This window comes from Bombus huntii, chromosome 15 (assembly GCF_024542735.1).
Source record: "Bombus huntii isolate Logan2020A chromosome 15, iyBomHunt1.1, whole genome shotgun sequence".
NCBI classification, from domain to species: domain Eukaryota; kingdom Metazoa; phylum Arthropoda; class Insecta; order Hymenoptera; family Apidae; genus Bombus; species Bombus huntii.
The window spans coordinates 1,735,250-1,752,487 of record NC_066252.1 but is presented as its reverse complement, the minus strand read 5'-3'; the positions used below and the strand labels follow the sequence as shown (position 1 = coordinate 1,752,487).

At 34.4% G+C, this 17,238-nt stretch overlaps 4 protein-coding genes across 10 annotated transcripts in view; 1 reads left to right on the top strand and 3 right to left on the bottom strand.

The window, feature by feature from the left end:
* Positions 1-1,010: 1,010 nt before the first annotated feature.
* Positions 1,011-5,036, bottom strand: LOC126873844 (mitotic spindle assembly checkpoint protein MAD1). Of its 2 annotated transcripts, XM_050635122.1 has the most exons (8): positions 4,897-5,036; positions 4,713-4,814; positions 4,324-4,587; positions 4,020-4,250; positions 3,147-3,583; positions 2,606-3,058; positions 2,225-2,523; positions 1,011-1,479 (listed from the first exon to the last, which is right to left on the bottom strand). In XM_050635122.1, the coding sequence occupies exons 3-8, from the start codon at positions 4,585-4,587 to the stop codon at positions 1,127-1,129; spliced, it is 2,037 nt and encodes a 678-aa protein (XP_050491079.1). In that variant the 5' UTR covers positions 4,713-4,814; positions 4,897-5,036; the 3' UTR covers positions 1,011-1,126. The 2 variants fall into 2 exon arrangements, with proteins under 2 accessions (XP_050491079.1, XP_050491078.1); XM_050635121.1 differs by having other exon boundaries at positions 4,713-5,030.
* Positions 5,037-6,022: 986 nt separating this feature from the next.
* On the top strand, positions 6,023-10,143 carry LOC126873843 (GATOR complex protein WDR24). Of its 2 annotated transcripts, XM_050635119.1 has the most exons (13): positions 6,023-6,350; positions 6,439-6,660; positions 7,059-7,175; positions 7,245-7,467; positions 7,532-7,745; positions 7,807-8,055; positions 8,131-8,291; positions 8,364-8,547; positions 8,627-8,780; positions 8,889-9,012; positions 9,100-9,601; positions 9,679-9,840; positions 9,900-10,143. In XM_050635119.1, exons 2-13 carry the CDS (start codon positions 6,564-6,566, stop codon positions 10,026-10,028), a joined length of 2,316 nt encoding a protein of 771 aa, XP_050491076.1. In that variant the 5' UTR covers positions 6,023-6,350; positions 6,439-6,563; the 3' UTR covers positions 10,029-10,143. The 2 variants fall into 2 exon arrangements, with proteins under 2 accessions (XP_050491076.1, XP_050491077.1); XM_050635120.1 differs by lacking the exon at positions 6,439-6,660 and having other exon boundaries at positions 6,042-6,350.
* LOC126873845 (aldehyde dehydrogenase, mitochondrial) lies at positions 10,111-13,585 on the bottom strand. The gene is made up of 8 exons (XM_050635124.1): positions 13,402-13,585; positions 12,235-12,480; positions 11,908-12,154; positions 11,420-11,754; positions 11,206-11,343; positions 10,935-11,099; positions 10,687-10,844; positions 10,111-10,613 (listed from the first exon to the last, which is right to left on the bottom strand). Exons 1-8 carry the CDS (start codon positions 13,495-13,497, stop codon positions 10,466-10,468), a joined length of 1,533 nt encoding a protein of 510 aa, XP_050491081.1. The 5' UTR covers positions 13,498-13,585; the 3' UTR covers positions 10,111-10,465.
* Positions 13,586-15,391: 1,806 nt separating this feature from the next.
* Positions 15,392-17,238, bottom strand: part of LOC126873840 (gamma-aminobutyric acid type B receptor subunit 2) — an 83,764-nt gene continuing 81,917 nt past the window's right edge. For all 5 annotated transcript variants that reach the window (XM_050635116.1, XM_050635112.1, XM_050635113.1 and 2 more), the window contains one exon: positions 15,392-17,183. In XM_050635116.1, coding sequence (XP_050491073.1) covers positions 16,642-17,183 — 542 coding nt within the window. In that variant the 3' untranslated portion in view covers positions 15,392-16,641. The remainder of the gene's footprint in view (positions 17,184-17,238) is intronic.

The window sequence follows — 17,238 nt, the reverse complement described above, 5'->3', positions numbered from 1 at the left end:
TATATAGAGATAAACCTTACACTAAGACAAGAACTAAAAATTATTTTCTAAATACGCAACGGAAATTAATTTGGAATAAAAAGAGCTTATTTACTAAAGGGAATGTTAATCACTTTACATTGCAAATGAGATGATAAAGTTGTTATTTTAGAATGCTATATTATTAGCTTAGTGTAATGCTGTTATAAATGATTCGGTCAATTATCGTTCCGCGAATCAACTGTCTTTTGCGACAAGTAAAGCGTATAATGATAGTGTAGTTGCTGAATTGGTCTGGCATCAATGAGCATAATTGGTGCTCTGTTTCAAACACCAATATCTAGCAAACTAAATACCTAACTATTCAATGATGCATGAGTAACTATGTGAAATATAGTTCGAGGAGGTGCACGTATTGTACAAGATTATCCAAGATACAAAGTTAAATGGAAGAACAATATGGCTAGAATAAAATACTATACAACAATTCATTGATTACTTCCACTTCTATATACTACTTGCTTAAAAATATGGTTATATAACGAACGAGGATTATATGAACAGTCATTACATCTCTTGCATATACATATAAGCTCTTTTTGTTCTCGTGGAACAAGCATTATTCAAGAACGAACGATCATTACATCCCATAGATGTAGATCATAGATGCAGGTAGAACAATCATAATTCAAAGACGAACAACTATTACATTTACGAGATGCAATAATTGTCTTCGTCTTTGAATAACATTTGTCCTACTTAGCAATAAAAACGTATACAATGACGAAGAGTTTAGTATAAGCAATATAATAAATCAAATCTTCCTAACAAAATCCAAAACATTTAAACATTGTTAATTTTGTAATTTATAGAAATGTTAAAAAATGATGATTAAGAAAGAAAACCAGCATACATTCAGAAATAAAGTAAATCATCGAGAAACAAGTGTGCCCAAAAAGTTATTGAAAAGAAACGTTTCAAAACAGGTACATAAGTAAACGATACAAATAAATAAGAATTGACACGAAGAATGCAAGTTCTCGGTTGTATAATTTGTCAATAATAAAATATTTTCATGATCTCCGTCTTCTTTTTACAGCTCTCAGTATGCAAAGATTTCTCGTAGATTCAATAACAATTAAGAAAATCAACTCATAACGTTCGTCATTGTTTGCTGATTAAATAAATCTGTTTGCACTGCATTCAGAAACATAGGCACGCTGTGTTGTTGTTGCAGGTGTCGCTCCACTAACGTGCCGAGTGTCGCAGAGAACGCAGTTTCCAAAAGGTCCACTCCCTCCTCTCCAATTTTAAAGAATAAGAAATCATCCGGCGATTCGGCGTATTGACTAGATAACTTGTATCGAGCCTCCTTCGTTCTATCCACTCTCCAACCAAACAATTGGTAACAAGCTTGTCGGTATTCTTGCGATGATGCTTTGAAGGCTTCCTTGAGGCGAGCTATTTTAATCTCGTGTGTCTGTTTGAGTTCCGCTATTTCTAGATATAACATGAAAATGCTGGTAAATATAAAACGAAAATGTACCAAATGTGATGCAAAATAGTCGAATTGTAGTTGTGAATTCAGAAAGAGTGAAGATTTATTTCGTTGTTGACGCTGAATATTTATACGATAACAGAAAAGATATGATAAAATAATTTTATGGTAGTTTTTCTTCTCTGAAAGTATAAATTAGTATTAAAACATTATAGATGAGATAAAATATGAAAATCAGTGTACATATAAATTCAATTAAAAGGCTAAAGAAGTTTATCAGTACACAAGTCAACAGTATTATATAAATATCGTTTATCTTAGAAGTTTCTTGAAGCACTCGTCCTCTACTACTTAGCATAGTACTATTTTATAAAAATTTATCCATACTATTCCTGTTATCTTAAATGCGATTCGCATTATTTTCAGAATATATCATTAGCTGCAATTATGTTTCACTATGATCATCAATTATCTTTCATGTCATATATTACTTTCTACATCTTACTTACTTTCTATATCTTATTATCATTCAAGCTTATAAACCATATTATAATATAGTATAGTATCATAGTATAATATAGTATAAAAGTATGAACTATAGTATAATATAGTAAATATTAATTATAGCACCTTTAATATAACCAGTACTTAATATTAGTATCTATTTCATTATATAAAAGTACTTTTAATTGATTGATTGCCTTTTTTTTCTTAACAAAAATCATATTAATGTTTTTGAAAAATTACCTTGTGTTTGAAGGGAGGATGTCGTCATGTTGACTCCACCTTGCGCGACTTTCGCCCTCAACTCTTCCACTTCATGTAGCAAAGCCTTCTGCTTCTCCTCCGCTTGTTGTTCTGCAATGGCAGCAGGATTCATAGTGAAGTGCAGTATCCTTGCGTTGCAATTAAAATCACCCTTCAATGCTCTATGTTCCAATTCACCCTTCAATCGTTCGACTTCCTCCCTCAACTTATTGCACTCGTCCGCTTGGTTATGACTCTCAGCTGCTTGAAGATCACTTTCTAATTTGGCGACTAATTCTCTACAATTATAAATCAATGACCGTAACTCAGTTATCGTATTATTATCCAAAATGCAAAAATTGAAATAGAATTTTAAATTACCTATAAACATCTATCGTACGTTCCAGCACAGGAATCCTTTCGGTTATCGCGTTATTAGTGTCTATCGTTATCTCTTTTTCGTATAAGTCTAATTGCTGTCGATAACTGTCCCTCTCTCTCGTAATAAGGATCATCTTCTTCTGTAATCTGTTCACTAATTTGTTCAACTGTTCCTTGGAGGCTGTAACATCCATAGCCACTTTTTTGGCATCTTCGTAATTCTTCGACAAAGTATACGACTCCCTCAATGCAGCATCAAGTCTAGATCTCAGCTGCCCTTCCTCTGATTTTAAGACTAATTCAGCTTGTTGCAGTCGATTCAATTCGCGTTTTAAAGCAGTTGGTCCACCAGTAATTCCAGTAGATTCATATTCGGCCAAGCGCAATGAAAGTTCCGTCTTTTTGGCCTCAAGTGTAGCAACCTGCTGCTCTACTTTTTCCATATGATCTAATCTATAAAATTAAAACCACACTTATAAATGATTATAAGTATAACAATGATAGAAGTTTATTAAAAAGGGCTTGTTGAAAGAAAGTGTACCTTTTCATTACATTGGCCATTTGTTCTTCTAAAAGTAATTTTCCCCGCACTGACTCTCTTAATGAAACAATGGTTTCTTTTGCAGTGCTAAGCTCTTTCTCAAGTTCATTCGCTCTCGCGGCTCTTGCAACAAACGTCTTTCCTTCCTCCCATAGCGCTCTTTCCGACTCCAACCTTTCAACCTTTATTTTCATACTTTGGAGTTCCACATTTTGCAATTCCAACTCCTGTTGCTTAGTCTGATATTCCTTCAATTTCCCTTCCAGCTGTGTTATTCTTCTTTGAGCTGCATCCAGTTTTAGTTGTGTTTCAGATACATCAGTAGAATCCTTTGTTACTATTTTACTCTCTTGTACAGGTGCATGTTTATGATCTTCTAACAGCTTTGCATTTTCGTTCATTAGCGACATAATTTTCTGTTCCAAATTCGTTTTTACCTATAAACAATATATATTTATATTAAACATCAAACTGAAGCAATATTCAAATTATTTAATTAACCCTTTTGCAATGGCAGATACTAGCCATCTTTTGAGCTACCAATGTGCCCATATAAAATCTTAGAGGATTTCGTTGCAACAGCAGAGGACTTAAGGATGTATTGGAAAAGAAAACGTTGTTGAGTCCTTGTTCTATATTTTAAAAATAAATCCAATAATAAATCTTCACTTTAAGTTACTTATTGGAAATTATGTAACAACGATAGATATAATTTAGTAATGTATATAAAATAATGTTATATATATATATATATCATCGTTGTGGACAAGGAACATATGTAGCTGCTAGCTGTGGCTAACCAATACAAAGCGCTTAGTGGATGACTGATATAATCGGTACCAATCGCAAAAGGGTTAAATAAAAGCACTATACCTGAAATAGCTCTTTCTCTACAGAAGCTCGTGCTTCAGATGCATCCTGAATTGTTCTACGTGAAATATCAAGGCGTACTTCCAGTTGTTTAATTGTCTGTTTATCTTGTTCCACTTGCATCTCTAAAATACCTTTCTCCTTTTCGAAGACTTCTTCCATTTGTCTGCGTATTTTGTGAAGCTGCTGTACAGCAGCTTCCTGATGAGACAATCTTGTCTTCAAGGACACAACCTAGTGAAATAAGTACAGTTCTTTGATATACTTGATTTATGGATATTTATATAATGTTAATTGAGTACATTACCTGCCCTTTTAATCTTCGCCATTCCCATGGACTACTTGGAACAGTCTCAGCCTCACTCATATTTAAACTAGAATCATTAGAATCACTTAATCTTGGCCTTTTAGGTGATATAACACATTCATCAGATTCACCAAATGTCAGTGGTGTATATGCAGTACCAGATAATCTTAAAGACACACTGTTATTACTTTTACGATATGCTTCAGAACCTGCCTTAAGATCCTTTATCATTTTAATGACACTTGTTGGATCCTTACCATCCATCTGTAGAAAAAATATAATACAAATTATAAATAAATAATTATGACAAATAGGTTATGCTCATAAAATCTATTAATTTGTGTTTGTTACATACATTTTATAAGAAAGTGAGAATTAATTAAAGTTACCTTAATAAATTGTTTTATTACAAAGAAGTTCAAATATTGATATGAGCGTTGTTTAATGAGATATGGGCGTTAGAGATATGAATATACATTGAAATATATCATCTATAATATATAAAATGTAATTTACTATACACCCAGTCAGTGAATATAATTACAATTCTTGTATAACACTGTATATTATTACGTTACTATACTTCTTTCGTAGTTACTAGATTTATAAATTTTAAATATCATTACAGTTGCTTATACTTTAGTCATGCGTTTTTGTAGCGGCACAATACGCATACAATACAAAGGCGGTAAAGTCTACACCACGGTGTGTACCATCAGAAAAGAAATGGGAGTGCTCGCGCCCATTTTCTAGCTGTTCCACAGGTGCTGCACCATGCGGCACAGTGCTGAAGCTGTTCTACGCTAGCATATGCAAGAACCTATAAAGTTAGAGATTTGTCTTGTTTGGTTCCATTTGGTTCCTTGTTTGGAATTTACATTCCTCACAATAATATTTTTGTTATAATAAAGTCTAAATTTAATATTGTGAATAATACTGTGAATAATATTTCCGACGTGATGTATCTATTTTGCATGCATATTCGTTTACAAAAATGATAAAAACAGAAGTACAAATTAACTACAGACGAGATTTAACATCATGACTAATTTTTGTGATACACGATTTTTAGAAGGATAAAAAAGTATGAACTTTCCCGTAGAATCTTCTAATGAAATATGCTCTTGTAACGTGAAATCATAGCGAATATATTTTGTTTGTGGTGAGACTAAAGAAGTCCTTGTATATGCTAACGTAGAACATCAACCCTTCGCCGTTGGAGAGCAGTCCTAGTACGTGAACAACCGGAACCATAAGCATGAGCACTCTTATTTCCTTATTATTAAGTTGTCCAAAATCAGACGCTTAATGATCATTCATACTACGAACAAATTGTAAAATTGTACAATTATTGTAAATTTTCAAATTCCATTGGATAAAACAATCTTATTTTACAAATGTACAACGCATTTAAAATCATTTCAATCTATAATCCTTAAATCCTTTCCAATTTTCATTGATCTTAGGAATAAGTTAAAAAAATGACATCATTTTTTGGCAAAATCAGAGAGCAAAAAATTTGCCGTTCAAACGAGAAATTTAACAGGCTAAATAGCGATTGTTAGGAGAATATGATAACATAAGATATAGCACAATTTTGTCGATTCTTAGAAATGATGTCATATACCGAGAATTTATAGAAACCAAAATCTTCGACTGCCCAAAAATGTTTTCAGTCGATTTTGCTATTTTGCTTCAGGAGAATATGACAATATAGGAGGTGGCACAATCTGGCCGATTTTTGGAAATAACACTATATTAATACGGCCACGTCGTGTACACTCGTTCTTTTCATCAAGAGCAGCGTAGAAGAAACGTGCGTATAGTTCAGCCATTGATCACTAGAGACCCTTATTCTTAGTTTTTACTGATTTTTTCACATTCCATCGGCGATCTTCCTATTCCTTACTACTCATGCCTAGTATGCAGTATACACAAAAACTTTTTATACATTGTGTATATTTCAAATATATATAAGAGGTTGTTGTGAAAAGAATATGTATGGCATAATTGGAATTTAATAAAATGTAAGAATTAAAAAAGGTGACTTAATATTGTATCGATGTTGTTATCACTAATAAATTCATCTATGCGTATTTGTTTTATTTACTAAAGTATGGAATAGTGAGATAATTTGTACACGAATATTTTTAAAATTTGTGCAAATTAAATATATTTATTTATGTATATGGCACATTGTGGTTGACAAACTAAAAAGATATATTTAAAAGAATTTCATCATGATTTCCAAAACTGTATGTATCACTCAAGAAGGCCCAGCAAATGCATTAGCTCTTAATAAAGATAACAGTCAAGTTGTTATAGCAGGTCGCAATGGTAAATTATTCAATCATAAAATACTAAGTTATTTAATACTTTGACTGCCACACTGAAATCACATGTTTCGCTCAGGACGCCACAGTGTTTTAACACAATGCACCATTAGATGCAAGATTTGTTCTCATTTTTTTTTATTGATGTTCTAATAAAAATGTTTAATTGTTGAATGGGGCACTTTTTATTTCAAAGTATCTTCTATTTATCGGTTATATTCAAAATGTCCTAACTGTCAATTTTCATTCAATTTTTACAATTGTAAGAAGTTCAAGTGCTCCTGCATCAATGACCACCGTGGCGTCACAGGAAAAACCGTGGCCGGTCATATATGACCAACATGGCAGTCAAAGTGTTAATTACTGAAGAAATGATGACTGATTAATTATTTTCAATTACAGTTTTCAAAATATTTACTTTATTAGAAGATAGATTTGAAGAAGCTTGTAATCTACGTGTTGGGAAAAATTTAAATTTAAATTTTTCTTGCAATGATGTTGCTTGGAATCTTATCGATGGTAAATTTTAATCTTTCTCCTTTATTTTGTCTAAAATGTCAAGAGATAATGGGCGATTTCTTTTCTCAGATCATATATTAGCTACTGCAGCTACAAATGGTGCAGTGGTAGTATGGAACTTAAATAAGTCATCCAGATCCAAGCAGGAACATGTTTTTATCGACCATAAAAGGACTGTAAATAAAGTCAGTTTCCATATGACAGAACCTATGTGGTTGATATCAGGTTCTCAAGATGGTACTATGAAATGTTTTGATTTGAGAATAAAAGAAGCTACTAGAACTTTTTATAGGTAAATTAAGAAATATTTCAACATATGCATATTGAAAAGTATTAGATAATATTGTTAATTTCAGTAATACAGAATCAGTAAGAGATGTACAGTTTTGCCCTCATTCGCCTCATACTTTTGCTGCTGTTTCTGAAAATGGCCACGTGCAACAATGGGACTTACGCAAACCAGACCGTTACTTTCAACATTTCACTGCCCATAGTGGTCCCATATTTGCCTGTGATTGGCATCCTGAAACTGCTTGGCTTGCAACTGCTTCTAGAGATAAGACCATTAAGGTAGTTTGTAACTATATGTTATTTCTCATCTGAATCAAAACTAATGTATGGAAAATTGCAGGTTTGGGACTTATTAGGTAAACCTAGTTGTGATTATATTATACACACAATTGCATCAGTAGGTCGTATAAAATGGAGACCTCAAAGAAAATATCATATATCCAGTTGTGCTCTTGTAGTAGACTGTAGTATAAATGTATGGGATATTCGTAGGCCTTATATACCTTTCGCAAGTTTCAATGAACATAAAGACGTTCCAACTGGTGTTGCATGGAGAGGCAATCCACAGTCTTTCTTGTCAACAAGCAGGGTAATAACATTATAATATTTATAGTAAAGTATTGCCTGCATTATTGAAAAGTATTAGCAGAATATTCTTCTGTAGGACTGCACACTATATCATCATGTGTTCAAAGATGCAACCAGACCTGCGAGTAAGGCGAATCCGCAAGGGATTGCGTTGAATCCGAAAGGAGACATTGTATATGCTTGTAAAGTAAATGTTCATGTTACAACTACAATGAAACAATTAACTAATATAATGAGGTTAATAAAGTTACTATTTAAAAATAATCTTGAAAAATAAGTCAATGAATATAATTCTACAATTATTTATAGGAAGACACCAGCTACAAATGATACGTTTTGTATGGCATCTAGCGTTATGCATAGATTTGCTATAAATATGCCACGGGAACCAAAATGGTTTAGAGCTTGTGCAGAAGGTTATTTGCTTTCTGGGAGATTAAATGACATTTGCGATCATAATGCCATCGTTGCCAGAAATGCCGGTAGAAATGATGTATGCAGTCGTTCAACTTAAAATCATTGTACCTCACGCTCGTATTATATTATTAATGCACAAAATCAACTTCAATTAGATTAGTACGGTGTGGAATATTATAAAAACTTTATACGCAAATCCTCTGGGAGCTATTTTAAAAACACCTCCAACTGCTTCCAAAGAAGATATAGTGAATACACTAAATTTAGCTCAAATTACAATCGGATCTGGTATAGATCAATCAAATACAGGTAAAGATATCAGTATGCTTAAGTAATACAATCGGTCTTTAACTATAATTTTCACTAGTAATTAAAGTTTCACAGACTTTTAACGATGTTTACAATATTTTTTTCAAGTACATGAAAATGATGTAAAGTCATTACAAGGAGAAGTAACAGGTGCAACTAGCGGAGGTGACGATGAGACAGAGACGGACGAAACGCCAGAAAACCAACATTCTATAGGGTCTATGTTACCTAGGTAATATTAACTATATTAATGGAAAATATTACATGCGATGTTTACTGTAGCTGGTATATTGACATTGTTCTTTTATGTGATATCTAGCTACAGACGAGCTTTTATTGATCATAAAGGTCCATCCAAAGGAGATTTCTTATTTGGAGAAAGCGAATTCGAACCTACGACTATGGAATATACTTCCAGTTACATGCATAATATGATAAATAACGATAACGATTGGACGCTGTCCAAAGAGGCGTTTCCTTTGCGACATGAAATAAAGGACAGATCTCCACCACCGGAACAATTTCCAAATCATCCACCAGATATTAACGAAGACTGTGCTTCGTTAATGATCGAAGATCAACCAAGTCAGTTAATAGTCTCGAATATACCTAAACCACAATTTTGGGATCCTACAAACTTGATCGAAGAAGCTTTGAAGCACCATGCCGCTCTTAGAGACATACAAACTTCTGCGTCGATTCTTATCGCGTTAGGAGAAAAACGAAAAAACTTGAACATCGAAACTGCTGTTCAAGAACATTGGATATTAGAATACTTAGATATGCTTGCAAGATTTAAACTTTGGAACGTGGCTACACAGGTTAGCGACAAATTCTTATTAAAACATCTTAATAATATTCATATGGAAATCACAATTAAGTTGGTATGCATCGGTAGATTATTCAGTCGGTCTGGATTCCATCCGTGTCGCAATTAAATCAACAATCAACCGTAATACACACGTGTTGCTTAGCTTGTTCAAAGCCATTACAACGTGCAGCATGGTTTTGCGATCGATGTCATACGTCTCATCACGCACTCTGCTCGGTTTGTCATCAGGTAAGCTATTGAATTACGATCGCTCTTATATCATTATAACTGTATTCGCATATATATAGGTTGTTCGAGGAATTTACGCATGGTGCCAGGGCTGTACACATGGTGGTCATGTTGTTCATATGAACGAATGGTTCAGTTGCAATCGACAATGCCCTACTGGTTGCGGTCACATATGCGAATATACTTAAAAATATCGTGACAATAACGACTACAGTGTTCCACATTTTCCGTCAGGGTTAAAAGCATAGGAACTCTACGAAATACCAAATGTATATAAAAAGATTAAATTATTTATTAATTATATTTTTGTAAATTGTACAATGGTGTTTGAAACACACGCTCGCGAGACTTGTATGTTCTGTTTTTTTATCTCTAAGATAACATTACATTTTTTCAATGATACAAATTGTACAAAAATACATTCATATTTGAAATACTTAGTTCTTGCTTCCAGCAGTTTTATTCTTGAACATTTCTGTTTTTTAGCAGGTAAATATGTGAAGTTCTCATTTTATATTTCAACTATTTAATAATGTTTGTTAAAAAATAGTATAATGGTACAAAAATTATAAAATGCCATAATTTTGACAAAAAATAAGTGAAAACAAACTTAAAATGAACTGTTTTAACTATTTTTCTGATTAACTTTCATTATGACGCTCTTTACTTCGGTATACGCATGGAGACCGTATTCTCCGAGTTCTCTTCCATGTCCCGACATTTTGAAACCGCCAAATGGTACTTGGGGTTTTAGAACGTTGTATGTGTTAACCCTGGAGCATATAGTGAATAATATAAAAAAGAAGGAAATAGAAAAAGAGTTGTTTAAAATATTGTCTAACATACCATACAGTGCCAGCACGGAGTCCTTGAACGATATAATTTGCTTTATCGATGTCTTTTGTAAATACTGCTGCTGCTAGTCCGTATTCGGAAGCATTAGCGCGTGTAATAGCTTCGTTCAAACTGCTGAATCTGAGAATTTGTTGAACTGGCCCGAAGATCTGAAGCAAATACCATTACGTTATTTGTAGATACTATGCTTGTTACGATTTAGAAGTATGTAAGAAATTTCTCTATTAATTCATATGCACCTCCTCTTTAGCAATGGTCATGTGATCCACAACGTTGGCAAATACCGTAGGTGCGACAAAGTAGCCTTTATCACCAACCCTCGTACCACCGGAAACCAGCTTTGCTCCCTGCTGTTTACCTGATTCAATCATGGACATGATTTTATTTACTTGTTCCTCGTCGATCTGTCGATAAAACAAGAGGTAAAATATAGAAAAAATTGAATTTAATTTATGAACGCAATGAAATTAATGTCTTCATTTTGACTTCGTCTTGAAGTTGATTAGGTACCTGTGGACCCTGTTCCACGTTTTCGTCAAACGGATCGCCAACAACCCTAGATTTAGCGCGTGCTGCACTTCGTTCCACGAACTCGTCGTAAATATCATCTTCTACAAAAGTTCTCGAGCCAGCGCAACAACACTGACCCTATTGGAAAAATATAACCCAGTAGTAAATTTATAGAAATAGATTTTATTCTAAAATTAAAAAATTATAGCACTACCATGTTATAAAATAGTGCAAAGTGAGATGTTTCTACAGCATGGTCAAGATCGGCATCTCTCAAGACTATATTTGGCGATTTTCCACCAAGTTCTAACGTGGTTCTCTTCAAATTGCTCATCGCAGCACCCTGCTGTACCAGTTTTCCAACTTCAGTGGAACCAGTGAATGCTATTTTATCAACTAATTTATGAGCAACTAGCGCAGCACCGGTTTTACCGTAACCAGGAACGACGTTGACTACTCCGTTAGGGAATCCAGCATCTTTGGTTAATTGAGCTATAAACAGAGCCGTTAGAGACGTCTGCTCAGCTGGTTTCAATACGACAACGTTTCCTACAAACCAAAAAATGTAATTACTTGCAATTGCAGAGGTCCATCATTATTATATAATACGCACAATACTGTAACAGTACTTTTACGTGTGAACACAACTTAAACGTTTTTGATCAGTCAACTCATATGAAGAGGTATTATTCAATTATATACCAGTAGCCAAAGCAGGTCCTAGCTTCCAGGCCATCATAAGGATGGGGAAATTCCATGGAATAATCTGACCACAAACACCAACCGGTTCATGACGAGTATAAGCTAAATATTTTCCATCGACGGGAATTGTTTTGCCATGATTTTTATCAGCCCATCCTGCGTAATATCGCAATGTCGCTATAGCTCCAGGAATGTCGAACTCATATGCTGTCGAGTATGGTTTCCCGTTATCTAGCGTTTCTAAAGACTGATGCATATAGAGATTTTAAATTTTATCAGTAATTGCTCCCTCAAACAGTACTTCATGCAGTGCAGAAGTATTTTTACCGCGAGATAAGCGTGATTACGTTGCATTAAATCCGCCAAATTGTTCAATAATACGCCGCGTTCCGAAGCGTCCATAGTTCTCCATGGCGAACCCAATTTAAACGCTTTACTGGCTGCATTTACAGCTACATCGATATCAGCAGCATCACCTTCCTGTATCTCCGCGATAATTTCACCAGTTGCAGGATTTATTGCGGGAAATGTTTTGTTAGACTTTGACCGGTGCCATTCGTTATCAATAAATATCTAAGGTAAAATAAATTTCCCCATTAAAAGGCCAAATAAATCTATGAATGAATATTCAGACTAATATGAATTTTCATAGATGAGACATGTTTTGTTTATAATTATCGTTACTGTTATTTAACAATATCACTTATTTTTATCTTAAATATACGAATTGTAGGTAATCAAGAATATTTAGGCGTATGAAAAAGACCATAGAAAAAACCGCGTTGAAAAGATAAATACTAGAAAGCGAAAATTGCGAATTATGAAAATACGTTTGCAACATAAGCTTCTTGATTATCGATTATATTTATCTGAATAAATTTCGCAATGTCTTAAAAACTTCGTTAAAGCTATGGTATTTATTTAAATGCAACAATTATAGATAAATCATCGAACATGAAACAAACATGACATGTTGGCTTTTCTTGCTTCTTGGTCGCAAAAATATTTAATTCGAAAAATTAATAAAGAATAGTATTGATAAAATGAAAAATGTGACCCGTCATGTTTTTCTTTATTAATCTTCAATTGCTATTAAGCCTTTATCTAATCTACTTTTATTCGCTTCTAAAACAAATTTTAAAATAAATCTTTTGTCTTTGATTTCCGTAACAATACGTAACAATAGATATTTGAACTATAATAACATTTGAACTATAGAATATTATATATAAGTATGAAGTAAAAGTGAGAAGCATTTATTTTGCTATATCTATTACGTACAACGAATTAATAGACAAAAATCTTGGATGTTATATGTAGAAAAAATATAAATCTTCTGCTTTTAGGAAAATCTGTTACTTTAACAAAGATCCACACGAGGAGAAAGATTTTTCAAGAAATCGTAAGATACATTTCTGTAGATGTTAGGTATAAAAATTCTGTAAATAGAAGAGACTCAATATACACACACGCACAATAAGAAACAATACTTACTCCTGTATAAAGAATCGCAGGATTCCTCTCTGGTGCCGGTCTAGCAGCAGTGGATAAGTATCGTGGTAATTGAACGTTTTTTAGCAACCGCAACATGATTACTTTTCTAACTATCGCAACTGGTCCAACACGTACGTTAGTTGGAACACTACTGCTCTTTGTTGCTGTCGGCACAGTGCCGAGGTTAGTTGCGTTGCGTAGCTGTAAGAGAAAAGTGCACATGCGCGTTGGTTTCTTGTATCATAAGAAATAATGTGTATATAGTGTATTTGTATGTTGTTCAAAGCAAATTATCGTTACACATTATATATGTCGTTATCGTTTCATCGAGTTTATAAATAAATATTTTTCACAAGACGTGTACGCAATGATCTGGTATATAAGAGGTTAAATATGTGATAAAGCACACATACACGCATATATGTCTGCATATGTTATTAATCCAATCATACCTATTATGTGCTAAGAATACCAATTGTTGTTTAGATTCCTTCCAATTATTGTTATTTATTATTTGATTAGATTCCATTCGACATAATCTTATCATTCTATTAGAATTAAACACTTTATCAATTATGTTTAATCTAATTTATATTGTGTAGCTTTTTAGCTTTCGAATAACGATTCTTTTGTGCGATACTATCTATATATGTACATCGCTGTGTCCAGAAACAAAGCGAATGTAAGTATGTAATTGGATCGTCTCGTTGATCGATCAATTCAGTATCAAATCACCGTTTTATTAAATTGTATTTTCTTTATATTAGTAGATTGCTCTATTATAAAATACGTTAAATCTATCCTAGACAATGCCAATTAGCTTTGGGGTTATTTGTAGAATCCACATTTCTTTATAATATCAAAGGAAAGCAGCCCATTTCATATTTCTAAGAAAATTTCGTAAATAAGAAGAGGTACGTGTGTACAACTTCATTGACTGTTTCTTGTTTAGTATAGAATTATAGATATCGATCGTAATGAGCAGATTTACATTTAAGGAACGTAAGATAGTGGAAAACAAATGAATCAACTTTATTGATAAAATTTAATATAATTGACCTGTTAGTATCGACTCGCACTTAATTACTTTAAATTATCGAAGTTTTTCCAAAGTTTTCAAATTTCGATGTTTCGTGCATCGCGAGTTTCGCAAACGACTGAAAATTACTGTGGCACAACATACAAAGATAACAAGTGTATTTATAATTAAAAAGGGGGATTACGCCTGCTTGTAAACTGTCTTAAAAAGTATGAAGCGGGTATAATTCGTATTACATAACAAATGCCTATTTTTACCTGTAAACATGACATTTATTTCGATAGTTATATACAAGACTCGCGTAACCACACAATGAAAGTTCTGTGACGAGCATTAGGCTCTCAGAGAATACGCTTTTCCAAATATCCGGACGCTTTTTCGACTTTTCGTTTATCGTAGGCTGTTTCAGATTTTAGTAAAAAAAAAAAAAAAAAAAAAAAATACGTATAGAAGAACAGAAGGAGAAAAGATATAAATGAAATAATATGGAACGAGGAAGGAAGGTGAAAGAGAAACAGAGAAAGCGCGGGGTAGAGAAGAAGAGGAAAATGGATTAGGATAAAATACGCGGAACGAAAAGATAATACAGTATTTCATCGATTCCTTTTACTAGGCATTTAGATCACATTTAGAACTTGCCCGCAAATTGTTTACATTGTGATATATTTCGTCAACAAAAAGACGCCGGCCGTTTATCGTGAAAAAGCGAATACAGTTTTAGATCATGACAAGGGTAATATTTTTAAAAGCCTCTTATTGTGAACGCTTATTGTATGCTTCACTTGTTTATTTATTTTTCATGTCAATGTGTTAGTGTGTTTTGAGCTGTCTCAGGAGTTGATAACAATCAGTTTAGAATTAATTTGCGTCAGTACAGTAATAAGAAGTTCATTAAATATGATTTAATATGACGCGAACGCGTATTTGCGACAAAAATCAACATACGTGATATATTTTTTTCATTTTCTTTTCCCTTTAATCCTTTTTGTTCCTTTTTTTTACTTTTTCATTTTTTCTGTTTCTTTTTTGAGAAGAGACTCTTGGTATAACGTAAAAAAAAGTTATCTCCCTCGAAACGCGAGGGAAAAATCCTATAAAACGGTTCGAAATTTTTCGACTCGTACGTCTATTCTTCGAATTTGCTAAACAGCGATTGTACGAATTTCGTACGCTATAAAATTATTTAAAACGATTACGCACGCTTACAATGATAGAGTTAGATTAGACGCATACGCTAACACCCTTTTTTTCTACGTTCATTTCAATACTGGCTATTCTTTCTTATCGACCGAATCGATGCAACGTTATTTTTTTATTTTCGTATGACAAACTGCTTTCATGTAATTTGTTATAAAAAACGGGGCTCCGCATTTTGGAACGATAGGTCGCTGTGACATCCGTTTTCTCGTGGACGCAAAGGCGTCATGTGTCTGTATCGTTTTGTACAACGTTTCGTCGTCGGAACGAGAATCGAGATGAGGAAACGAAAATGGCAAAAGTTCAGAAGAGTAACCGTTACAGTGCAGACGCTGTAGATTTCCGTAAAACTTGTCCGTAGAATATCGCGAGCGATTCGTTCGATTCGTTTCATTAACCGAAAGGCTAAAAGATTCTCGAGCGTCGAACAGAGGCCGGCATCCTCTCGTTAGTCCTTCGATATCGTTTCCGTTCCGTCCACATAGGAATGTAACGTTCGCTTATACCTACTTAGTCCTATGATAGGACTCCTATCCATAAGTCACCAGTCCCTCGTCAATTTGAAACATAACGTTTATTAAAATATTTTATAATAAAATCTTTAAAACATAGTATAATTTTCTTATCATAAAAACGATTAATAAATGTCAACTTCTTTTTGCAATTACAACGTTCATATATATCTCTATGTAAGAAACATACGAAGCATCCGATGACTTATGAATAACATAGCGTCTTATTTGCGTACATTTACGTATATTCGAAATAGCAGCGCTGCTGCTCGCTCAAACGTCCGCGAGAGTATCGCAAAGGTAGGCAGGCTCGAGAAAGGAACGATGATTGCTCGCGAAAAAAGATGTCATAGTCTCGGCCGTCAAGGAACGCGTTTCGCGAGTTTATGACGCGTCTTAAGGCCGTGAAGAGAGAAAGAGGGCTCGAAGAAAGGGAAAGAGATAGAGAACGAGATCACCAGATGAAATTCGAAACTAATCGTTGGAAGATCGTTAAAGGTATTCAACGATGTCGCATTTGATAGATATATTCGGACAGCTGGCTACACTAGCGCCGTAGCCGGCCCTCGAGGAACTTTTGTGCCTCTCGGTGAGCAGCTTCTGAAAAATCGGTAAGATCGCCAGATCGAGCAATTCGCCGTCCGACACGGCACTATACATTTTCGAAACGTTCGCAGCGGAACCACCAACAACGTCTGAACTGCTACCGGTCACGGAGCTGGCCGTTCCCGGTCCGTTCGCACTTCCAGCCAGACCACTGCCTCCACCACCGCCACTGCCACCTCCACGCGGATTCGCGCTTGCGAATTTGTTATTGTGAATGGTAGCGACGTTTGGCGTACTTTGCACGTATTCCAGGCGAGCCTGCTGCCGTAGCTTCGACTCGGTGTGTCTGCACTCTCGTATTCGGCGGGTGGCGCGATGCGGGCACTCGATCATCGCGTGACCCTCGCCTCGCAGCCTAGGACACTTTTCTCGCGATCTCTCGGACACTGACCGCTGAATGATCGTTGACATGGATCCTTCATATTTCTCTGCAAGTACATGGAGCATGGAAATGTTTATTCCACATCCATTAAAATGCTGAGT